Source organism: Heterocephalus glaber, unplaced genomic scaffold (assembly GCF_053883595.1).
Source record: "Heterocephalus glaber isolate CG9 unplaced genomic scaffold, H.glaber_assembly_v1.0 deba00001586, whole genome shotgun sequence".
Lineage (NCBI taxonomy): Eukaryota > Metazoa > Chordata > Mammalia > Rodentia > Bathyergidae > Heterocephalus > Heterocephalus glaber.
In genome coordinates this window covers 1-26,089 of record NW_028258364.1, presented here as the reverse complement: position 1 = coordinate 26,089, position 26,089 = coordinate 1, and the positions used below count along the sequence as shown (strand labels likewise).

General features: G+C 40.3%; 1 protein-coding gene across 3 annotated transcripts in view; it reads left to right on the top strand.

Annotated features, from left to right (window-relative positions):
• The window catches only part of LOC147823384 (microtubule-associated tumor suppressor 1 homolog), a 39,811-nt gene extending 21,219 nt beyond the window's left edge, over positions 1-18,592 (top strand). For 2 of the 3 annotated variants that reach the window (XM_087193239.1, XM_087193238.1), the window contains exons 3-9: positions 7,509-7,723; positions 8,461-8,566; positions 9,642-9,715; positions 9,852-9,947; positions 12,905-13,030; positions 15,631-15,728; positions 16,391-18,592. In XM_087193239.1, the coding sequence (XP_087049365.1) occupies positions 9,662-9,715; positions 9,852-9,947; positions 12,905-13,030; positions 15,631-15,728; positions 16,391-16,568 (552 nt within the window). In that variant the 5' untranslated portion in view covers positions 7,509-7,723; positions 8,461-8,566; positions 9,642-9,661 and the 3' untranslated portion in view covers positions 16,569-18,592. The remainder of the gene's footprint in view (positions 1-7,508; positions 7,724-8,460; positions 8,567-9,641; positions 9,716-9,851; positions 9,948-12,904; positions 13,031-15,630; positions 15,729-16,390) is intronic. The other variant, XM_087193240.1, reaches the window with a different exon arrangement.
• The last annotated feature ends 7,497 nt before the right edge of the window (positions 18,593-26,089 follow it).

The window sequence follows — 26,089 nt, the reverse complement described above, 5'->3', positions numbered from 1 at the left end:
GTCAATAATAACAGTAACCATAGGTGAAGATTGAGGTAGATGTATACTCACTGTAACGTCCTACCATCTGTGTGTGTGCATGTATAATTAATTTTTCTAAGTACTAGACCAGAAATGGTTCTTTTTAACTGTTTTCTTGTGTGTGTGTGTGGTTTTCTCTATTGTTATTTGGGGGGGAATGTTTGCTTATTTGTTGTTTGGTGGTAGTGGAGCTGGAGACTGCATCCAGTAATTGTTATCTTCTCTTATGGAATCCCAAGCATGTCTCTGAGAAATCTTCACATCTGATTTGAATTGGTTAGTAATAAAAGCAGTAGCATTTATTTTACACTTACTCTGATCAGGCACAGAGCCAGGTGCTTTATAGGTCTTACCTTATTTAATCCCATAGGCAAGCCACTGGTATTATCTCCATTTAAAAATGAGGAAATGTAGACTTAGAAAGCTTAAGTAATCTGCTCAAGTCACAGAGCAGATAAATACCATGGCTGAGATTTGAACCTAAGTATTCTGACTCTACTAAGATACTTATTTATGTTCTTGAGCATTAGAATATTTTTGTTGTCGCATATGAAGCATGCTATTGTAATATAGCATATATTGTATATTATATACATATATACACATATATTATGTATATTATATACATATATTATAGCATAATATAGCATATATTATAATAAAATTCAGAAAGCTCTGTGTCATTTCAAAAGAATATTAATGTCAGGCCATGGCTGTGTAATGTTTTTCATGGTAAACAGAACATTTATCCATCAACAAAGGGAAACGTCGCTATGAGATGGAAATAATAAGTCTAACCATTCCCTCCAACGAAAGTCCATGAGGACTAATTGAGCAATGGCTACTTTTCCACTCTGCAGGGGCAGCTACTGATGGACCTGTGGAGAACCTGGTTCTGTTTTCCTGAGGTTAGATTTGGCTATGGCGTGGCACTTTTCTATGTCCTCCAAACAGTTGTTTAAAAAGCAAAACTTAAAGCACTCATCCACTTCTTATGGAATATTTTTTTCCTTGCTTAGATAGCCATGATTAACTATCAGGATGCGTCTTGCATTTTTCCTTTTCTTTCGTTGGCCTGGAATTCTCAGGGCTGGCCTGTCGCAAGGCGTAAGTATCAACTTGTGCTCTTTAGTTTTAGAGATGATTTTTTGAATGAGCTGGTAGATTGTGTTGTTTTGTTAACCCTGAAAACTGCATTTTCCACTTTAAGGTAGCTAGCTTCTGTATTTCACAACTGCGTACAAAAGTTATAATCAAACAGATCTTCTACAGGCAGTGGTCTCTTGGTGTGTTTAATCATAATGTCCTTTTAAAGACTGACTAAAGGAATGGTTAAAGCAAGGGCAAAAGGACTCCTCTGACTTTAGCAGATGGGTTGTGTATTGGTGTAGCAACTTCTTTAAACCTTGCTCCTATCACTGTGGGAAAACTCTGTGCTTACGTATTCCAGAGTCTTGATGGTTTTATATTTGGTTTTGGTATTTGATGAACTGAAGGTAAGTAGAACTCTGGAGAGTAAGCAAGAAAAGGGTGGACCGAGGGCAGGAATGGGAGCCCACACAGGTGCACTGTAAATCTCGCCTGTGCTGCGTTAAGTGCAAGGGAAAGTCCACGGCCTGAAATTGGGTGACGACCTCCCTACACACACAGTATCGCAGCAGACGAGGAGCACGCTGAGAAGCTTTAATACAATGTTTACATGTGCATCCTTTTAAAAATAGTTCAGGACTTCTTATGCCAAATAAATGTTTCTTTAGGAAATCAAGCCAGTTTATTGAAATGAAAGCCATTTGTGCCAGTGGTAATTGCAGCCCAGCTGTTGTGTATACTGTACAGCCCAGCCCAGCAAACAGAGTAGAGGTCTCTGCACAGCTTCAGGGTGATGTCACTGTCTGGGGCTGGGTCTGCTGCTGCGGATTGTTGGAATAACAAGTGAGCCAGCCACTCTCCCACCCGACCCACTTTCTTCTCTCCCACTCCTTCCATCTGTCCTCCCATCATATTGTGCATGGTAGCCAACAAAAGTGCACACTATTTGGGGCTTTTAAACAGGAAACAGCCCTATCTGGTGGCTAATGTGAAAGAATTTCTGTATATCCTATTTGATCTTAAATAGTAAACACAGTAACGTTAGCTTCAGCCAGCTGACTTTGCAGTGTACACAGATAAAACAGTGGGACTGTAAGTATGGGATCCTTTCTCTGAAGGTTCTTTGTGTGCACCCTGTATTAGACATTGAAAGCAGGTGATGAAAAAATACTTGTAACCAATCAATGAAGGCATAGATAGCTTTTCACTTAATTCCTTGAGAATTTCAGATATCAGTTCTATAAAGGAGAAAAAAAGTTGCAAGCCTGACTGAAAGTTCATATCATAGATGTTATAGATAGCAATAGTCTAGTCTCCCACGATTGCTCCTGTTGGAGTACAATTCCACTGTTGACACCAGAATGTTATTTATATCACATGGCTCATTTAACAGTCTGTGAGCCTAAGCCAAACCACCTCACATGCATTAGGATGACTGTTAGATATATTTGGAAAAAAAAGCATGCTTTGATGAGGCTATGGAGAAACTTGTACCCACGCCTATTATTATATGGTGCAACCACGATGCAAGAGAGTATGGTGGTCCCTCAAATAAAATTAGAATTACTGTATGATCCAGGAATTCTACTACTGGATATACACACACACACACACACAGAAGAATTGGAAGGAGGGATTCAACATATATTTGTGCTGCCAGAGTCGTAGCAGCATTATTCTCAATGGCCAAATGGTGGAAGCAAACTAAACATCTATCAACAGATAAATATATTTTACAATGTGATATATTAGTACAATGAAATTATTCAGGCTTAAAAAGATGGAAATCCTGACAGATGGATGAACCTTGAAGACATTGTGCTAAATTAAATAAGCCAGGCAAAAAAAGGACAAGTACTGTGTGATTCCATTTATATGAGCTTCCCAGGAAAGTCAAACTCACAGAGGATGAAAATAAAGTAATGGTTGCTAGAGGCTGGGGAACTTGGTGGTAAAAGCTCTGGAAATGGATGGTAAAGTGATGGTTGCACAACAGTGTAAATGTACTTAATGCCACTGAATTGTACAATCAAAATTATTAAGACCAATAAATTTTAGGTAAATCAATTTTACAAAAAAATTTATTTTTAAATTAAAGATCTGGCCGGGGATTTAGCTTAGCGGTGCCGACGCCTGCCTTGCAAGCACAAGGACTGGAGTTCCATCCCCGGTACCAAAAAAAAAAAAAAAAAAAAATTAAAAATCAAACCTTCTGTTCTACCCTGAGTGCCCCTCTGTGGGCCCAGTACTGCTGGTTCTCCTGTGTCTGTGTCTGCTCAGTTAGACAATGCGTCTCCAAGTGAGAGGCCCCTCATGTGCCTCATCAGCCTTGATACAAGAGGCAGCTTGGTGGGGTGCCAGGGATCCAGGCCACACACCAAGAACATTGCTTACCAAAATCCAGTCCCCTGCTGTTTACTAGCTTGGTGCCTGTGGGCAAATTGTTTACCCTCTCTCAGTGGGACCAGTGGAACAGATTAGAAGATCCAGAAACAACTCCAGACACACTCAGCCACCTCATCTTTGACAAAGGAGCCAAACACCCTCACTGGAGGAAAGATAGCCTCTTTAATACATGGTGCTGGAAAAACTGGCTTTCCACATGCTGAAGATTAAAACTAGACCCGTATCGTTCACCATGCACTAAATTCAAATCAAAATCAATAAAAAATCTAAATATTGAAACAGAAACACTAAATCTGCTGGAAGATAGAATACATAGAACTCTTGAAGACACTGGTGTAGGCAAAGACTTTATCAACAAAACCCCAATTGCACAGCAATTATCACAAAGAATCAACAACTGGGATCTCATCTTATTAAAAAACTTTTGCACAGCAAAAGAAACCACCAACAGAGTGAAGACACAACCCACAGAGTGAAGACACAACCCACAGAGTAGGAAAAAAAGTTTACCAGCTGTTCCTCAGACAAATGAATAGTATCTAGAATATATAAAGAACTGAAAAAAATTAGATCCCTCAAATTTAAAGCCCTAATCCAAAAATGGGCACCTGAAATGGACACTTCTCAAATGAATGAGTAGAAATGGCAAAGAAATATATGAAAAAATGTTCAGCATCACTGGTCATTCAAGAGATGCAAAATAACGCGGAGATTCCATCTCCAGAAAGAATAGCTGTTATCAAGAAATCAACCAGTAACAAATAATGGCAGGCCAGTGGGGAAAAAGGAATCCTTCTCCACTGTTGGTGGGAGTGTAGACTGGTGCAACCACTGTGGAAAGCAGTGTGGAGATTCCTCAAAAAGCTAAAACTAGAGATTCCATTTGACCCAACTATTCCACGTCTTGGTATTTTCCTGAAAGAATTAAAAGCGTCATACCACATTGGTATATGCACACTCATGTTTATAGCAGCACAGTTTGTAATAGCTAAATTTTGGAAACAGCCCAAATGCCCATCAACTGATGAATGGATAAAGAAGATGTGTTTTTTTAAAAACATACAATGGAGTACTACTCTGGCATGAAGAAGGATAAACTTGAGACATTTATAGCTAAATGGATGCACCTTGAGACCATGCTCTTAAGTGAAATCGAACACATGTTTAAATACCACATTGTTCCTCTGGTGTGAGAAACTGAAAGTGTAAATAAGGACCAAAAAGTATAATAGATATTGGAAAATGGGAAGAAAATGTTCAAATGGGAAGTGAAACGAGGGAAGAGGGGGAAAGGAAGGAAGGGCCAAGAAAAAAAAAGAAGGAAAAAATGGAAACAAAGCTTTTGTAAATATGGAAGGGAAGAGGGGTTGAAGGGAGGGGAGAGGAATGGGGGAAAAACCCAATATATCATGTACAGGTGTAGATTCCCCATGATGAATGTCATTATGTACATCTAAAATGTACCAATAAAATTAAATACACACATATACATACATACATTTAGGAATCCAATTTTCTCAGGCCCTCTGGAGGGCTAGGCAAGATAATGGGACTCTATTCTGTGCAAGGCATGGGGTAGTTTCATTTGTTTGCTTTATTTATTTGTTTGCTTGTTTGTTTTTCTTAAGTTCCTTTCTTGGTACATTTTAGGTATACAATTCGTTTACATTTATCATTGGGTGTTTGTACCTGTACATGATGTACCTTGGTTCTTATTTTTTCCCCATTCCCTGTGCGCCCTTCACCCCCTCCGCCCTTCCCTATTTACATAGACATCATTTCCTTTTTTAAAAAATTTTCTCATAGTTTTTCCTTTCCCTCCTTTCCTTTCCCCTTCCCCTAGCTTCACCCCTTCGTCTTTGGACCTTTTTTCCTATTTCAAGTTATCAATTATTCGTTTTAATGATGTTAACCCCTGTTTACACTATCAGTCTCTCACACTAGAGAAACTATTCGGTATTTACACATGTGTCCTATTTATTTCACTTAAGAGTATGGCCTCCATATGCATCCATTTAGCTATAAATGACTAGTTTTTTGTTCTTTATGGCTGAGTAGTACTCCATTTTATTAAAAAACCCCACATCTTCTTTATCCAGTTTCCAGTTGATGGGCACTTGGGCTGCTTCCAAGCTTTAGCTATTACAAACTGTGCCGCTATGAACATGGGTGCACATATGTCACTGTGGTAGGATTCTTTTAATTCTTTCCCAGCAGGGAAATAGCTGGGTCAAATGGGACCTGTAGTCCTAGTTCTTTGAGGTATCTCCATACTGATTTCCACAGTGGTTGCACCGGTCTACACTCCCACTAGCAGTGGAGAAGGGTTCCTTTCTCCCCACAGCCCCGCCAGCATTTGTTATTGGTTGATTTCTTGATAGCAGCCATTCTTTCTGGGATGAGGTGGAATCTCAGTGTTGTTTTCATCTGCATGTCTTGAATGACCAGTGATGTTGAACATTTTTTCATATATTTGCTGCTTTTGCTTCTTTGTCTGAGAAATGTCTGTTCATTTCAGATGTCCATTATTGAATTGGGTCTTTGAATTTCGGGGGTCTGATTTTTTTTCAGTTCTTTATGTATTCTAGATAGTAGTCCTTTGAGGTACAGCTGCTAAAAAATTTTTCTCATATTGTAGGTTGTCTCTTAGCTCTGTTGGTGGTTTCTCTTGCAGTGCAAAAGCTTTTTAATAAGTGATATCGCAGGTGTTGGTTCTTTGTGCTAGTTCCCATGCTACTGAGGTTTTGTTCATGAAGTCTTTTCCTATGCCGATGTCTTCAAGAGTTCTACCTAACTTGTCTTCAAGGGTTCTACCTAACTTATCTTCCAGCAAGTTTAGTGTTTCTGTTTTAATATTTAGATCTTTAATCCACTTTGATCTTAGTTTAGTACATGGTGATAGGTATGGGTCTAGTTTTAATCTTTGGCAGGTTGAAATCCAGTTTTTCCAACACCATTTATTAAATAGGCTATCTTTCTTCCAATGAGGGTGGTTGGCTCCTTTGTCAAAGATGAGGTGGCTGAGTATGTCTGGAGTTGTTTCTGCATCTTCTAATCTATTCCACTGATCCTTGGGTCTGTTCTTTTGCCAGTACCATGCTGTTTTTATCACAGTGTTTGCTTGTTTGTTTGATGTTAGTTCCTTTCCCTCTGAGTTAGTCAACTTTCCATTACTTTAACTAACACTCGAGGTAATTAACCTATACACAAAAAAAGGTTTACTTTGGCTCATGTGTTTAGGGGCTTTAGTCTGTGATTGGTTGCTCCCTTTACTTGAGTGAGGCAGCACTTCATGACAGGACCGCAGGGCCAAGCAAAACCCTGCTCATAGTTGGGAAGAGAATGAGAGAGAAGAGGAGCTTGGGGTCCCACAGTCCCCTTTGAGGGCACAGCCCCAGTAATCTAAAGACTTTCTGACTAGACCCCACCTCTTGAGGGCACCCCCGCCTCCCAGTGGTGCCATGCTGGGGAGCAAGGCTTTACCATCCAAACTATTGATTGCATCCCTTCATTATTTATGGATGTATCTTATTTTTAAGGCCTCTCTTTCTAGGCGTTAATCTTGTCATTATTTTAATATATCTTCATTTATAGCTGAAGGAATAATCATTTGTGACAATGTGTATTGGTTACTTCTATTGCCACTTGCCATGTTCCCAAAGAAACATAAAGCATGAGAGGAAACTCATTCCAGGAACCAACCAATTTTATATTCCTTAGAATAATTAGTGACCTGAACTGTACCTCTTAAAGGTCCTACCACTTCCCAGTAGCACTGTGGGCTGAGGATCAAGCCTTAAACACGGGGTTTGGGGAACATTTACAATCCAAATGATAACTCTGGTCCCCAAGAGCTGAGACGCTACTGTGTTTTGTTGACAGACTATTATGTGATAACTCTAAAGTTATCACAGCTATGTATTTATATTGTGAATTTAGGACATTGAACAAATTAAATGGCATTTTCCCTTTTCTTTTTCATCTCTTTTTAGTTGCTGCTTCAACCACCTGTGAGAAATTAAAAAAAGCCGGGAATGAGTTGCAAGCAGCATATGAAGCATTTGTCCAGAAGCTAAACCAGCAGCACCAGGCTGATCGAACAGAGCTAGAAAATTGGCTTAAGGAATTTTACACTGGGGAATGTGAAAAGCTTCAGAACATTTACATTGAAGAAGCCGAGAAGTATAAAGCTCAGTTGCAAGAGCAGGTCTGTGCCTTAGGAACAGGAGCGTGTTCTCAGTCATGGCTGCTTGCTTGAATTCTGATTGCTGTTCACATGTTTGTATGAGTTTTTCTTAGTCCTTTAGTAGATGGAAAAAGTTTTAGTTGAATTTTTTCTTGTGGTCAAAATGGTGTACATATGTTGAATTGAAGAGAAGAGAAAAAGAAAAGATAAAATTTAAGACAGCCCTGTCTAGAAATAATGCCTTTGGAACTATGCTGGTATTATGCTACTAAATCATTGATTTGCATTTCTTCTTCTTTTTTTTTTTTTTTTTTTTTTAAAAAAAGCACCTTTAAAATAACGCTTTCCTCCCACTAACTAGTATGCTGCAGACTTTTAAATTTTCTTGCTTAGTTTTTAATATAGTGGAAATTTACAGAGTGCCTGCTAGTTTGATACAGTGACATCACGCGGTGCTACATGTGATGGGGCTGAGGATATAGTGGACAGTGTGACAGGCACTGTGAAACATATCCTACTCATTATGATGAGCTCCTCCGTTGCCATTAATGAACTCTGCAGAGCGTGAGCTCTGTGTCCCCCAGGAGGACAGCGTAGAGAGTCAGCAGTGGCCACTCTACATTGGGCTGTGGTTTAGATGTGTTAGGTACCCCATAAACTCAAACATGCTTGTATATAAAGTCTCCTAATGTTGCTGCTTGTTCAACTCAGGACTTTTTGTTTCCCTGGTAAATTTTCGTGTTGCTTGTTTCTTACAGTTTGACAACTTAAATGCTGCCCATGAAACCTCTAAGTTGGAAGTTGAAGCTAGCCACTCGGAGAAAATAGACTTGCTAAAGGAAGCCTATGAAACTTCCCTTTCAGGCAAGCATCCTTTCATGCTATTTAAACATGATATAATGGAAAAGCTTGGTATTTTTTAAAGATGGAAATGATTTATAACTTTTCCCCTCAGAGAATGCCCTGTGGTATTTGTTTGGCGTGTTTTGGTTTCTTTTTGCATTGTTAATTGTTAATGGATGCCCTTTGCCACCAAGCAGTCAAATAATAGTTTGTCATAAACGCAAGATTTTAGGAAGAAAAGATTTGGAAGGCCTCTTTGGTGGTGGTGGTGAGTGGTGGTTGCTACTTCAGGTTTCTGGGAAGTTGAAGACGCTAGTGTAAATCCTGGCCGCATGGAGAATCCACACTGGGCACGCTTGCACACCAGCACTGCTGGGAAAGGCAAATGGCACTTGTCGGAAGAAGAGCAAACCTTTTGTTATTATCTCACCTCTCATTACCAGAAAGGCTGAGTGGAGGGGAAAAAAACAAAAAGCCAGTCTGCCAGAACTTAGTTGCAGTGCAGCTGTAGCCTACAGTAAACCAGCTGCATCCTACACAGCAGCACATGGGCGTGTATTAGCTGGCTGTCTGACCTTTAGCAGGACTTATCAGAAAAACAGAAGCATGTGATGTCACAGGTGATGAGATATAAAAGTGACTGGTTCAAGGTAGACATTTAGTAAACATGGTTTTTTCTTCTTCCTGTTAGGAATGTGATTACATTCAGACTTCTGTTTGGAGTCTGAAGCCAGTGTCTTGAAACCCTGACCTTCACTCTGTTATCTAAGGTCTCTTGGCCTCAGCATGCCCAGTTGTAAGATGGGAACCTCTACCCTACCCACCTCATAAGCCTATTCTGAGAAGAGATTGCTCAGTTTCAATAACAGCATCAGACAGATGTAAAGGAACACAGTCATAACTTCATAATCAGCTCCTACATTATATCCTTCAGTAATTGTGGAGCACAGTGATCTCATTGAATAGTATTGCTTTAAAAAAAATCCCTTCTGGGGCTGGGGGATTTAGCTCAGTGGTTCCACCACCTGCCTCGCAAGCGGAAGGACCCGAGTTCGATCCCGGTAGCAAAAAAAAAAAAAAAATCCCTTCTTTCCAGAAATCAAGAAAAGCCATGAAATGGAAAAGAAATCACTTGAGAATTTACTTTATGAGAAGCAGGAATCATTGGAGGTGGGTAAATCTGAATCTCCCCCCATCACCTTTCTTGATGTCTATGTGGCTTGCTTGGGTGTATGTTTCTGTGTCTCTTTATCCTGTTTCTGGCATCTTCTTATTAACTAACGTTCTACATGTCATTGTGTTTTAGAAACAAATCAGTGATCTGAAGAGTGAAAATGATGCTTTGAATGAAAAGCTGAAATCAGAAGAACAAAAAAGAGTATCAAAAGAGAAGGCAAATTTAGTGAGTTTTGTGTTAATCTGTCATTTCTCATTTTTCCTTCTGCTCAGTTGCCTTTTAGGGTCAATTATATGTTCTGCAGCCAGAGAAGTAATACAGGTTTGGAGTTTGCAGGTTTTTGTGTGCGTGTGTGTGTGTGTATGTGTGTGTGTATATGTGTTTAACTGGTTAAAACAACTTCTTTGATCACTGGTGTCTCTTTTTCATCCTAAGAATTGACTTACAGATGAAATCCAATATATTTTGATTGGTCTAAGTGAATACCTGTAGGAAAATAAGAAAACTATCAATCTTTTATGTAAAGACCTTATTTTTGTTAGTAACCACTAAACTGTGATATAATTTACATACCACAGAGTTCACCATTTTAAAATATACAATTCAAGCCAGGTGTGGTGGTACACACCTGTAATACCAGCACTCAGGTAACTAAGGCAGGAGAATTGTTATGAGTTCAAGAGTGGCCTGGACTACATTGTAAGACCCTGTCTCAAAAAAACAAACACAGTGGACTCTTGACTTACAGACTCATTTCATTCACTAGGGCTGGTTGTAACTCAAGTTGGTCAACTGAAGTCTCAGGCTCCTCTACACAATCTTCAAAGTCTCTCTCCTGTGTATAGGCAGATCTCAGTGTCCTTAGAGAGATATTGGCCCAGGATTTCACAATGAACCCCATACAGGAGAGGATGTTGTAATCTTCCTTCCAGAACTCTTTAAAGGTTAAATCTTTATCTGAGACCATCTGGAAGCACAAGCACCCACCATTCAGGTCATAACTCAAGGCTTTGGCTGTAAGTTAAAACAAAATCTGATAGTAACCCAAGTTGTTCATATGTCAAGCCTGTCATAACTCGATGGTCCATTGCATGTACAATTCATTGGGTTTTAGTATATTCATAAAGTTGTACATTGGTCACCAGTACCTAATTCTAGAACATTTTTATCATCCAAAAAAGAAAACTCAATTCATTAGCATTCACCTCCCACTCTTAGTACCCCAGCAGTGAGTAGCCACCTGTCTACACTCCACCTCTGTGGATTTGCTTGTTCTGGACATTTCATGAAAATAATCACATCATGTAAGCCTTTTGTGATTGTCTCCTTCACTTGAGGCTCCGGGTTCTCAGGGTTCATCCGTGTGGTAGCACGCCTTAGCACATCATTCTTCTTTATGGATAAATACTGTGTCATCTTATGGATAATTGTCTCTTTGGCAAAGTACTGGTTGGTCTTGTAAACCCGGCTTTCTCTTACGACTTGTGTCCTTACTCTCACCCTTATTTATTGGGCGGGGGATATTTTTTCCTGCTTATGTCTTTAGTACCACTGTTTGCATTCTATACATTTATGCTCTGGAACTGCAGAAGCAAAGCATTTTTGACACTTAAAATCTGTTGCCAGCTTTCCAAGTACATTTGTAGAACTCTCAGTGAGATCCTCTTCCGACGATCAGCTTGGACAATCCCCTAGACATTTGATAAAATTAACTGAGATCATGTTCAAGAAAATTTCAAAATTCTTTATTCTGGAAGAATCTTAGCCAAAGTCAGTGTGTGACAGCACACGCCTGTAATCCCAACACTCGGGAGGCTGAGGCAGGAGGATGGCCTCCACAGTGAGTTCAAGGTCAGCCTGAACTACATAGTGACACCCTGTCTTTACACACAAAGTGTAGACCTCACTAATGTTTCAGGGAATAGGTTTTAAAGAGCTTCCTGGAACACAAAGAGGGTTCTTCTACTGCAGCCAGTTTTGAAAAGCAGAGGAAGAAACAGGTCTAGGGGAGCAGTAATAACCAGAACCCTGCCCACCTCAGCATCAGAGGTTGTAGAAAAAGAGCACAAAAGAGTGAGATCAGAAAGAGACAGGCTGACAGAGAAGAAGTGATACAGAAGGTACTGGCTGTAAATGCTCTTATTTAAAAATAACAGAAGAAATTATGCTGTTCCCACCAGCAAAAAGTAAGGTTTGTTATTTTCTGAAAAATCATATGTAAAAATATTACATGAAAGGTTTGTGAAGCTTGGAAATGAAGATCTGGATGTTTGCCCTGTCCTGACCCTTTCTGGCTCTGGTACCTTTCCTGACCTTTTCTGAGTAATCCGTTAACCTCCAGGACAGTTTTCATCTTTCTTTAAAGGAAGGCGTTTGGATTCTCCCAAAGAATTGGTCCAAAATGGAATCAACTGCCCCAAAGGGTGGTTTTGATATGCACAACACTGAATCTTATCTAAGAAATGCCCTCGTTAAACAGCTTACCAGTAGATCTTGTACTATTAATTTGTATCAAAATTTTGGATGGTTCAGTTTAATTTCCATTAAGCAAGGCATAAGGTAGATATCTCTCCTCACAAGAGTTCACTTTGGGAAGAATCATAGTAGAGTATGTGCTATATGCCACATAATACTATCGTTTTATATTGGGATGTCACAATATAAAATGATAGTGTTATGACTGCCCTAGTAATATGACAGGTCACATGGCACCATCATGAAAAAACTCAGACTCAAGACCTGATTACTATTTTGCTTACTTTCAAGTGAGCTCTATAAATGTAGTATTGTTCCCTTTCTGATCAGGTACTGGCTTTGCTTAGAGAGAACTATTGTTCCCTTTTGTCCCTCCAAACACCTTGTGGCTAATCTCTAGTCAGACCTCTCTTCTTGTATTGCAAACAGTGGTTTCCTTATTGTTTCTAGTAACATGTTTGATGCAACAAATATTTTTTCGATATTACTAATAAGTGATATTTTTTGTTTTCACTATTATAACCAAATTATTTGAGATTAAAATATTAGCTATTCTTTCTCACCTCTTTCTTTGAAATTACTGTTAAGAGGAAGGAAGTTCTTTGCTGCTTCTTCATCTAACATCTAAATCCAGTCAAAGATTCTTTATGGTAAGAACTTGAACTATGTGATTTTGTGAAATAAGTCAGAGCAACGTCTTCCTGTAGTCTTTCCAGAAAAACCCTGAGATCACGTATCTGGAGCAAGAAGTAGAAAGCCTGAAAGCTGTGTTAGAGATCAAGAATGAGAAACTGCATCAGCAGGATGTCAAGTTGATGAAAATGGAAAAACTGGTATGTCTCCTTCAGAACAGTGGATTGAGGATCTTACCAAATGGGGTAATACTTGTGAAATAGGAATTGAGCTTGGAGATTTAGGATTGTGGACTTGAGTTAGCTGCTACTTAAAGATATTTGAAATCATACAAAAGGTAAAAGTTCCATTTTCTTTTCCAAGCTTATTCAAGGCTGATTTATTGTGGCCTTCTCAAACATTTATTTTTCAAGGCCCATGTTAAAATAGCATTCAGTTCTTGGACAAACTATAACAAACAGATGAGCTCATGTTCAGTGGTGTGTGAATCTTTACCTGCATAAGAAAAGATTTTAAATAATATAAAATCAATATTTTAACATACCCAAACCATTGGGGCAATGTAATCTGTCTAAATCCTCATCTTTTTTTCAGTAAATTAAAATATAAAATAATTATGCTTTAATAAGATTAATCCATTTGGACAAATAGCAAGCATTGTGAAAAATATGAATAAATTTAATTCACAGCATGCAGGACAGAGAACAGAAATGTGTGCGTGCCGAGTCTACCCAGCACCATGTGTTTGAGGAGCTTGCCGAGTGTTCATTGTCAGTCTTGGCTTGGCCTTGACACAGCTGCTGCTAGCCAGCACTCTAACCAAGTTGGCAGGGCTGGCAAAGCAGCTTAAGTGATCCCAGGTGTTGCTGTGCTTTGCCCCTGACTGTGCCCATCACCTAGCACTACTTGCCTTGCTCCCCCTAGTTATGGGTGACTCATAGTTGAATAAGTTTCTCTTTCAAACCCAGAGCAGCCCTGAACAATAGGGAGCCTGGAAGTCACCCTTGTCTGTTTTTTGTTCATTTGGAGTTTGAAGATTTGATTTAGTTTGGTCTAGAGACTATGACTTGTCTGTGTGTACATATGTATATAAACTTCATATCATCAAGAAATCTTGTTTTTTGTTTGTTTTTGTTTTAAGAACTGAAAGGAACTCGCGGTTAATAGGCCCAACCTAGCAGGCATACCGGTTGCTGCCAAAGGTCACGCTGTTAGACCGGGTGTGTTAGCTGTGCTAATCAGGCAGGCAGTGATGACTCAGATTATCCTGTTGTTAATGTGTTGCCCATATGCCATGTATGCATCAGAACTTTCTAGATGATCATGTGCAATAAAAAACAGACCCTGTTGTAGAAGTAATAACATGCTTTAATTTTTTGTTGATCCATAGTATTTGTTTCTTGTCACACCCAAGAGGTATCCTGTTACTATCAGTTGGTGTCCAATTGTTATATGTTTGTACACAAGCATGTGTTGTTATGATGACAGCTACAGCCTGAGGTTGACTAAGGAAGAAAACTTGATATGAATGTGAAAACTAGCTCTGCCAATAATTAGCTCTGACATTTTCAGGACTAGTTTCCTTTTCTTTCTTTCTTTTTTTTTTTTTTTAAATGAAGGATTGGACCAGATAGGTTGTTTTGTTTTGCTTTGTTTTATTTTGGTACTGGGGATCAAACTCAGGTCCTTGCACTTGCGCTTGCGAGGCAGGCGGCGGAACCACTGAGCTAAATCCCTGGCCTGGACCAGATAGTATTTTAAGATCAATCACCACCCAGTCTGTAATTCCAGATTTTCCCACCTTATGTTTTTATTTTGAATTTCCATAGTTACCAAGCATTTCATAGTCCCTTTTTATTTTATTGTAGACTTGTTTTCTAGGAAGTTGTTTCACCTGAATGGCTTGCCCTGAGCATTTTCTTGATACTGGAATGTCTTCAGAATAGAGATCCAAACTAGGCACTTTAGTCAAAGTAGAGTAATCATAATGCTGCAATGACAGTACCTTAAAATTAACTCTGACCAAGCTGTGTTGTTGCCTATTAAGTAATGAAATCGTGGCTTTAGAAAGTGAGCTGGGATGGAAATCAGCTCCCCATCATGTTAAGTGATTAAATGTCTTTAATCCTCTCAGCTGATCAGCTCGCTCCCCTTGAAAGTTCAGCATAGGCAGGAGAACAGGTGTATTTTGCATTGAGCCGAGGAGAGAAACCTTCTGTAGTGTTACTTCTTTCATTTGGATGCTCTACGAACTTTGCTGCATTGTACTTTTGTGTGGCCACTCAGAGATAAGTGCTGAAGAGTAACTGTAAATTTGAAATGTATTTAAGGCCTTACTAAAAGCAGCCAAGAACTATGAACTGTTGGCATACAAGTTTTCACGTGAGTTGTTTTTTGGGTTTTTTCACCCAAAACTCATGACAGGAGTAGCTGTGACAAACACAGGCTGCTCAGCTGCAGCATTTGCTATACCACCTTAAAAGAGAACAGGCCCAGTGCCCAGGTTCCCCGGGGCAGGGCACCAGCTCTCAGAGGAGATTCTAAAAATGTGACCTGGGCGTGTCAGTTTTTAAGTGGCCTGGCATATTTTTTTTAAATACATAGTATCTACATGCTCTATTTTGTTGCTTTAGAGTCTCTTTGTCGTGGGTCAGGGTATAAATACCTCAATGTGCTTTTAAATTTATCTAATTAAATCTCTCCAAAGTATATGAGCGTGTCAGGAATATATCTTAAGAAACAAAGGAATTGTATTTCTCACTACTGTATAATAGAAGTTGGAATTCTTCTTTATGCCAAGGTGGACAACAACACAACTCTGATTGACAAATTGAAGCGATCCCAGCAGGAGAACGAAGAATTAAAAGCTCGGATGGACAAGCACATGGCAATTTCAAGGTAAAAATAAACCAGTCCCATTTTTCCTGATCGCCTTCCATCCTTGAACATGTTAGTTCATTCCACACTCCTCCATGTCCCCCCGGAAATGTATTTGAAGCAGGTGGTTACAAAAGTACTAGTTTCCAAAATATGAAAAATTAGATTGATCTGTTCATGCTTTTACCAAAATGGCCTGGACTAAACAGAGACCTGAGTGGGGAACTCTTCTCCCAGAGTCCCTGCCTTACTGACTGAGACCACATTCAGGCCTGTGGGTGTGGCTTGTCCAGAGCACTTGCCTAGCACCCACAGGGCCTTGGCTTTTTAACCCTAACCCAGCACCAACAGATAAGTAAGTCTTTTAAAAAAAGAAAACAGCTCCAAATATAAGATAGTCATAAAACATGTTGCATACCTGTGTCACGTAGCCTACTACAGACTGCCCCAAAGGTGCAGCCCTTTTTTTGTTTTTTAATCTCTTTTGCTCAGGCTTATGTTTCAGGTATTTGGGTTTAATATCTGGCTGGGTTTGGCCAGCTTTAATACCCATGACCTTCTGCAGGTTTCTATTTTCTCTCAATGCTGTAGGTTTTTGGACTTTCAAAGTTAAAATGCTGAAGTTTTTCAAGTTGGTTTTTAACTTAAATTCACATGGTTTCTGGCTCTTTTTTGTGTTCAAGGCAACTTTCCACTGAACAGGCCGTGCTGCAGGAGTCGCTGGAGAAGGAGTCAAAAGTCAACAAGCGACTCTCCATGGAGAATGAGGAACTGCTGTGGAAGCTGCACAATGGGGACCTGTGCAGGCCCAAGAGGTCCCCCACGTCCTCAGCCATCCCCTTTCAGTCACCCAGGAATTAGGGCTCCTTCCCCAGCCTTAGCGTTTCAGACTCTGAGGGCAGTTGGATGCAGGTCTGCAGGACCGGCCCTAATAACCATCATGGGAGCAAGAGCTATATTAGCTCGCATGGAATTTCTGCAGGATAACTGGAAAGCAGCTACCACCAAAATTGGCTACATAGGAGACTGGAACTCTGGAGGAAGACTTTTGACTCTGTCCAAAGATTCCTCTAAAAAAGATTTCAGCACTGACATGGAACTTGTTGCACAAAGCACTTAAGGAATGAGAGAACCTTGTTCATTGCCTTTTTCACCTAAGCTTAAGAGGAAAAACTCAGGGCCCTATCAAGATAAAGATTTATAACCTTTGTAATGTTCTTCCCCACCGACACCTTCTTGTGATTTTTATTTCGTTCTGACTGTGGGTGGGGTATATGAATGGAATGGATGTGAGAGTGTCATGTGTCTGGTGCAGCCTTCTTTACTGTGTGACAAAAGTCAAAAGCTCAATATAGTTGGGTATGTACTAAATCAGGTCGTAGTGTACACATTTCAACAAAAGCCATAGAAGACAAAGCAGTAGTTGCTTGAGTTATAATTACCTACCACCAACTGTACTCAAGCCTGTGACATAGCAGAGAGGGTATGATAAAAGCTCTGACTTGTCAGTGTCTGTGTAGTCTCCATATCTTTTTAGAGTAACTTGAGAGTTTTTCAATGTTCATCCTCATCAGTAAACTATTAGACGTTTCTGTAGGTTACATAATCCTAACACTCTACTATGATCGATTTTCTCAGGCTATGTGCAAATATAGAAGCGTAATTTTTTTAAAAATCTAAAGAAAAAATGCAGTACCAATGGATTGTTGTTCCTTATTTTTACCTTTGAGCTAAGCTATCCTTACAGATTTAAACTCTTATCTTCTCTCCCATTATCCTTATCTCTCCCTTTCCTTTTTCTACCATCCACAGCCACAAAAGCAAACCCTATACCTCCTACTTAGGCCTTTCCAGAGCCAGCTCATTTCCCATATAAACTAAGACCTGGATCTGATACACAGTTTTGGAAACTCATATAGAATGATGAGAAAGAGGCAGTTATTGCTAGAAGTAAGAAGGCTAGGATTCAGCACTCACTGGTAAGTAAAAGCACCTTGATTAAGGCAATAACACTGTGTTTAATGGAACAGAATAGCCTGGGAAGATGGTGCTAGTTTAAGGGTAACCTCGGAGCACGCCTTTCTTTAGAAAGGTAGCAGCATAGCCAGCTGACAAGTGGAAAATGTGGCTTGACAACTCTCCAAGTTACATTTGAACTTTTTAGAACTTCCCTTATCCACCCCCAGCTCAAAACTTTGTGGAAGGTGGTAGGACAACTGTGGCTTTTCCTCCCATCCCTCCCTGCATGTCAATCTTGTGATGTGTCAGTATTTACTAATCTGCATTGGATGGCTGTGCAAATAGCCCCTATAGTAAGAACAGATTAGGAAACTAGAGGTGGGTATTTGAGTCATCAGCTACATGTACAATACAATACATGGCCAATTGATATTCATCATGCATGTTTATTTTAAATAGTGATTGTGTTTGATGTCTTTAACCTCCACGAGTTTATTATGTATGTAACTTCCACGTTTGCTTCCGATAAGTGGGTCATAGATTCACTGCCCGCTCCTGGAATATCTCTGCTCCCACTTCTATGTTGTTCTCAATGACATTAGCCAAAGTTGGGTTTGCCATTCATCCCCTATGCATTGTAATCTCATGCTATTCCCTGCTATCCTCCATATTGTTTAGGTGTCTCGGAAATCTTACAGCAATTAACAAAAATGTTCTCAGAGGATGGGAGACAACAGGAGAGAAGATAGGAAATAAAATAGAGAATTTTTGAGATTTGTTTAAACCAAATGTTTCACACAGGATGCAAAATGTTGGCACGTCATCAAAATAGATGTGTAAACAGTGGTAGCTGTGCTGTTTGTAGGGATGGAAAATTTTTTATTTTGATCAAATAAATAATGCTGGAATATCCAATATAAGAATTGCAGCCTCTGGTCTATTTTACTTTTCAAAATGTCACTCACTGTACTTCTTATAACCAAGATTATGTCTCCTAAGCCATTTCACAGAAATTTCTAGTCCAAACCATGGAATTTGTCATGGACTAAAATTGGCTCACGGAGCTAGAGTTAGGGCTGAACTTTTTTAAATTCAAAGACATGTATTTGAGAAATTTTGCCTGGTTTTAATACACTGCAGTCTAAATACTTTTAAAGATAGGTCTAGACAAGGTTAAATATTTCTTGTCTAGCATGACTCTTCACAGTAACCCTTCTAGACCAGGGTGTACTTTTATTTTTGCTCTTTTTCTCCTTTCATTCGCTTGGCTCAAGTGTGCTCTGCAGAGCCAGTTTTTCCCTTACCCCTTCACCTTTCACTTTTCAAATAAACTTTTGACACCATTCAAAAAATTAAATATTTCTTAATCTGTTTATCTATGTTGAAAGTTAAACCTCTAAAAACACATGTTCTAGTTCTTATTGAATAATCTAAAATTAGGACTTTAGAGTTCATCCATTTACAAAGAAGCAAGTTATGCTTGATTTTTTTGATACCTTTGTAAAATCACATTAGCTTTAAAATTGCTACTGAGGAAAAGTGGTATGTCTAAGCATTTGAAAGTTAAGTTGCTGCTTGTAGATAAGTAGCTGAACTATGTATGAGTACATTTAAAAAATCTGATGTAGTAGGATTGTTACATCAAAGAGAACCCTATATATTGACTGAAGTATTACTGTCAACAAATCTTTCTTAGTATCCTTTAAGCCAACTTAAAAAACAAGCACTTAACCCACTTTTAAATTTTTTATAAAAACTTGCTCATTTACTAGAAATGATTATATAAGGTTGTTGGTGTATATGCTTTTTTAGTATAAAAAACATGGACATAGGTAAGCAATCAAAATACATGCTTTCTGTCAGAAATACATGCTTTCTGTTAATAGATGGATGACTTCCTTTTATTTGGGATGTCTGGGTCTGACTCACAGGCAGGGATTGCCACTTGCTATTGATATCAGCCTCTGGCAAAGCACTAATAAAAAGCCCAAGATTGATTGTGTACACAAATGGGCTTTCCATCAGTTCACGATACTTCACTTTCCAAGTCAGGAAAACTCAACAGTGGTGGCTACTGTAGTCTGTCCTCGGGGATTCTGAGCAGTGCAGATGTAATAGCCTGCATCGATGGTCTCAAAGTCTTCAACTGTGAGGATACTCTGGGAGATTCTTGTGGTGTGCCCGAGTCCTCTGTGGATCAGCCTCCAAGTATCTTGAATTGTTACAGGCCTTTCATCCTGTTCAATGACACCAACACAGACTGAAGCAAGAGCGACAAGCTGCTCTAAACAGCTCCCATCCACCCAACACACTGTTCCTTTCGAAGTGCAAAACTCACACTTCTGTGTGAGCTTTTTGTATTTGGTATGCAGTGCCCATGGGTTCTGGGAGCTTTTCCACTGTGTAATCAGTCAAGACTGCATTTTTTCCAAGTGGAGTCTTAAATTTTGGGATGCTGTTTGGTGATTTCTTTCTGCCCTCTTCTTCAGTAAGCTTATACTTAATAAAACGCATATTCTTTTGGAACTCTAAATGGAACTGGTATTGAGCATAAAAATATGGACCAAATTTTTCACTGCTTCCATCTTTATATTGCTCTCTTACATCTCCCCAAGTGGTTCTTATTCACAATTTAAAATCAGAAGCCCAAAGCACTCATTGTAAATGAAGAAGAACTCCTAGTTCGGCCTTGGAGAGAAGAGGTACGATTAGGCATAAGAGCCATGGGACTTCAGAGGGAGGAAAGTTGTACTCTGAATGGATAAAATGATGCCCTAGATTATATGACATCCCTTTCTAGACGGAAATGGTCACTTTTGAGATGTTTCAGCCAAATTTAGTGATTAAAATGTAGTGTTTTCTGAATCAATTTAATACTAATGTTACTAAGTTAATATTTTCTGCTCATAAAATAGAAATTAACAATGTAAAAAATATCAGCCCTCTGTTGGGAATCATTATTAACATCGTCCCAGTGTGGCAACATTTTTTAATAACAAGTACCTGGTACTAGGATGCTGGAAAATATTACTCTTCAGGGATAGTTATTTCCCAGTCATGACAGCTTTTAGGTCAGAAGTATATTGGCCACTGAGAAGTGAAATCTCTTCTGGCAATAAAGGGATTATTCCATGTTGGTAGCAAAGCTATTTATTTCAGTGAGCAGAACATGCACAAAGGCTAAATATGCTGTAGTTGCTTTTATGGAAAGTCTATCTTTAAATGATCTCTGGCTTCACAGCACCTTTATGACAGGCCTATATTTATATTCCCACTTGGGTGTCTGCTCAGAGCTCCCATCACAGGGCACGGCTTGGATGGAGAATATTATGACAACACCGGAAGGAGGTAAGATTAATGTTTAGTAGACCCAGCAGATCAGGCTTTTAAAGACTGAGGTCCCTCCTTCCTCTTTGAGGCCACTGTTCACTAGAGGGGTGACCCGGAAAGGTGTATTCTCCTCTTTGGCTTCCCCCTTGACTCTACTTTCTGACTGCCAAGACATGGGCAGCTTCCTCCACAGAACCCTTCCAGCACGTTCTTCCTGGCTTGGAGCCAACCGACTACGAACTGAATCCTCTAAAACCTGTGAGCCAAAATAACTGTCTCCCCTCTTTAAATCGTGGGTGTGGAGTATTATATCCCAGCTACAGGAAAATATCCAGCATGCAGCCCACCTCTGGTGGACCTTCGGCTTTTCCTATGGTCTCACCCTATTATTTCTGTTTTTATTTTCTCTCTTGTATTTTTATTTTGTCCTGTGGCAAATATGTTTGCAAGACACTTCAATTCCTTTTCGAGTTGAAGAAAGACATGTTGCCCAGTAAACACTAGTATTGGCCAATTGTAATTAATTGTATAATAGCATGACAGGAATCCAGATTTATCATCCTCACAATGGATGCTCTCCCGTGGCTGACTCTCAGCTTTTGGGGATCCAAAATAAATGGCTCTAGCCAGAGGATCATCTCAAATGTCCAAATGCTTCACTTCTCTGAGCTCCACATACTTTTTGGATGTAGTCAAGATTCTCCTGTTTTATGTTACATCAATATCCACATGTTCACCACTGGAAATTTAACACACCCAAAATGTCCAGTTGGTGGCTCCTAAACAGAGCCCTGCCTGATTCACTGCTGAATAGCTTGTTGTGGTCACCAGTGCTGCCAAGAGGTGTCTCTGTACTCCCGCTCCATCAACTGCCTCCTTTACACTGGAAGGAAATCTCTCCTCCCTCACGAAGCTTCTAATTACAATAGACTGTCAGGAATCTCCCCCACTTTCTCCTCGTGAAGTAATTTGCTCCCTTGTTCTCTATCCCTGGATACCTCCGGCTTCCTGTTATTACACTAGATCGTAATAAGGAAGGGACTGAGCCCTATTTGGTTTATATTCCCTAAGTGACAAATCTGTATAGAGTACATGTAAGGATTCCCTAAACAAGAGTGATTTGAAATTGGATTGAACCAGACAGTTGAAAATGGCAAGAACCTTGAAAAGCAGGCATCCAGCTCTCCATTGTGTAGATGCTGTAGTTTGGGTCGCTCAAAGGCTCCTGTGCTGCAGGCTTGAACCCAGCCCATGGCACCTTTAGGAAGCGGTGGAACCTTTAGAAGGGGGTGGGGGAGGTCTTCTAGTCATTGTGGGCGTAGGGGAGAGTAAGACCCTCTCTGTCTCTTCCTTTTCCTCTTTTTCTGCTCTCCACCCATGAGGAGAGGGGTTTTGTTCCACCACAAACCCCCACCATGATGTGCTAACACTGGCCCAAATCCACAAGCCAATAAATCACAGCCTGGAACCTCAAAGTTGTAAGTGTAAGTCAAAATAAACCTTTCTTCTGTATCTCACAGTAACAGGAAGGTGAGACCAGAGATGGAAAAGCTGAGTCTCAGTCACAGAAGTGACATCCTGAGACCTACAGCTGCTGACCAATTGAGCAAGTCTTCCTAAGTCACTTGAGTACATGCTGAATACCCATTCATTAGATAAGAAATGGCCTATAAACCACTTCATGCAATGTCAAGTTCAGTGTATTACCCTAATTATTTCTAATTACACATAATTAAGTAGTGATTATTGTGGATACTACCGTACTATAGCAATGACAAACAACACACTCAGCATTGGAGAGAGAACATAGCAAATAAAAACACTGAAACTTAAGGAAACCACAATCTGGCTAAGGAGTTAAAACTAATATACATGGAAATATCTGAGAATAATTAAAGGAACCCTCACATAAGAATGGAAGAAATCCTGAAAGGGATTGCACCTGTGGGCTGAAGAGACTGAAGGTAGTTTGAAGAGGAGGTGAGACGAGGTAGACATATAAAGGTAGGGGGAGGCAGAGGGGGACTGCAGGACACCAGCAGGCAGCAACCACAGCGTACTTGCTCAGGAAACTATGAGCCATGCTGGGGTTGCGGGGATCTGGTCTGCAGTGTTCACTGTTGTGGCCCTGCTATGCAGTGTGTGGAAGCAGCCTAACAGTGACTGGCGACTTCATCCATTAATTCCAGAATAAGACAGAAGCAGAGGTTGGAAGTCACAGACGTATTGTTCAGAAGAGTGAGAGGGGTGCATGGTTCACTTACCAAGCAGCCAAGGAAGGAGCACTGGGGTCTGGGCTGGTGTAGGAGGTGGCTGGGTGTGGTTGTGGTCTCACACACACATGTATACACACACACACGCACGCACACACATTTCATTTGGCGGAATGAAAGTCTTGGGCAACTGGAAAAAGTCAATTTCCGTTTTAAGGATGGAGCTAGATTTCAGGAGATAAAAAGTGGCAAAAAGAAAGTGAAGGTGGAGGTCTCCCCCTGTGGATCATGGTGCCTAGCCACATTGCTGCAGAGCTCAGAACGAGGGTACAAAGCCAGCAGTTAACGAATGAATTCACTGAGCACCTTCTCTGGCCCCGGCACTTGTTCACATTGCAGTGACAGAATGTACAAGACGCCATTCCCACTGGGAAAGTAAGTGGGGCACATAAAAGTCTAACACCTGGGAATAACCCTAGCACCATCGTGAAGTCAGCTTGCTGTACCTTTAGCAGGATTGGGGGCGGAAGGAAGGAAATGCGCTGGAAAACGTTCTGCATATTTCCACCCCCTCTTCTACGCAGACCATATAAAACAGGAAATAAATTATTTAGCAGGATTAAAGTTTAATGCCTGGATTTAAAGTGTCCATTTCTGCTAATGGTCTTCCACAGTCCAAGCAGCAAGCAGCCCAAGTGGTGGAAGACAGACTACAGTCTTGGGGGGAAGGGCTAAAACTGTCATGAAATAGAGAAAAAATTTATTTAAACTTACAGAGCCACTGTTTGTAAAGAAATGCTTCATCCAACGACTGCGCTTTCACTTGTAACCAATGAACACCTCCAAAGAGGAAAGAAATGGAGGATGTGAAATGTGAATGGAGCAATAAAAGGTGCTGTGAAAAAAGTGAAATAAAATCAGTAGAACTTACATCAACTGGAGCAGCTCTGAATATCCCAACACATCAGCTCACCTCAGGCCATTTTCTTCCAAACTAGCCTTCCAGCTCTGACCCATGGAGAGCTCAGTGATGGACAAGGCCAGGATTCAAAGAGCATTTGTTTCAAAATTTCAGATTTTGCATTTGCACGTGTGCATGTGTATGCACATACATGTGAGTGTGTGTGTGTGTGTGTGGAATGTGTCTCCAGTTGGCTCCCGTGGCCTTTATAGGTATGGAATTCTATTCCCATCAGTGGAGCTCTGAAGCTTCCTGCATTCAGCCCAGGATACTCTCTTGTGAAGGTGGTTCAGAAGTCCTAGGATAGCACAAAGGAGGAAGCTGACACCTTCCATAGTCAGGGGCCATTATGCCTCTCAACCAGGACAATGACCAGGTAACAATGATGGAGTCCTCCTCCAGACTCAGCCAGCCCAGGGCAGGAAGCAAGCTCCTGGTTATAAGATAATTATTCATTAGCTCCATAAACACTTCACGAGTGCAAATTAAAGTGGAAGGCACTGAAGTGGAGAGGAGGAATGCAGCGATGTCTAGAGCCTTCTCTGCTCTCAAGTTCCTCTAGAGCAAATCCTGCAGCAATCTTCTCAGTAGGATACCCAGGAAAAGCTCCAACATCCAAAGGGTCCTGAAGGATTTCAACATGTATAAAGTGAGAATGTGCTTTCCAGGGGAAGGATATCTCCTGAGAGGAGACAGAAGGAGGTGCACAATGGAGGTGCACTGCACAACACAAGCTGGCTGGACTGCTGTGAGAGGTGGCGATACAGACTATTTCTTTCCTATGACACCAGAGGAGGCATGGTTTGGCCAACAGCTGCCACACCCTGCCTCTCATTCCCCTTCACTCCCCAATGATTGCTGGAGGGTAGATTAGGACAACTTGCCCCAATGTCCTCCTGCTGCCCTTCAGGTCACTTTGTGGCCTCTCTCCAGGCCACTCTGACAGAGGGCAGCAGAGGTGTCCCTCCCCCACTCCAGCAGCTCTAGATGCTGCTGGCTTTTTAAAAAGCTGTAAGGGAAACCACCTCTAAATTAACATGACAACCCCATGTTTATAGCAGCACAGTTTGTAATAGCTAAAACTTGGAAACAGCCCAAATGCCCATCAACTGGAGACTGGATAAAGAAGATGTGGTTTTTCTATAAAATGGAGTACTATTCAGCCATAAATAATGAGAAACTAGAGACATTTATATCTAAATGGATGCACATTGAGGCCATACTCTTAAGTGAAATAAATAGGACACACATGTGTAAATAACAAATAGTTTCTCTGGTGTGAAATACTGAAAGTGTAAATAAGCTTCAAATCATATAATTGATACTAATTGATAATGTGAAATAGGAAGAAAAGGTCTAAAGGAGTTGGGGAAGTGAGAAGGGTAGGGGAAAGGAAAGAAGGGAAAAGAAAAAAATATGAGAAATGGAAAAAAAGTCTCTGTAAATAGGGAGAGGTGGAGGGCATGAAGTGAGGGCAGGGAAATGGGGAAAAAAATAAGAATTAAGATAAATCATCTAGGGCTGGGGATTTAGCTCAGTGGTCCCGGTGCCTGCCTTGCAAGTGCAAGGTCTCGAGTTTGATCCCCTGGTACCCAAAAAAAAAACCATAAATCGTCTAAAGGTACAAGCTCCAATGATGAGTGTAACTGTATTTATTACCTAAAACTGAACCGCTAAACTTAATGAAAAAGGAAATTAAAACATGGCAAAAAGACAGGGAGGATATGGGGCCCATTTCATTAATATCCCCAACCTCCCCCAACTCCTAGTAAGCTTAGATGAACACATCCACCCTTCGAAGATTCCCTGGTTTTAGATCCATTAATTTTCAGGGAGTCACAACAGCTGTCAATCAAACAGTCACATCTCCTATCACCAACTGACACCATGACAGCTGTGGCTGTTTTGGACACTCCATG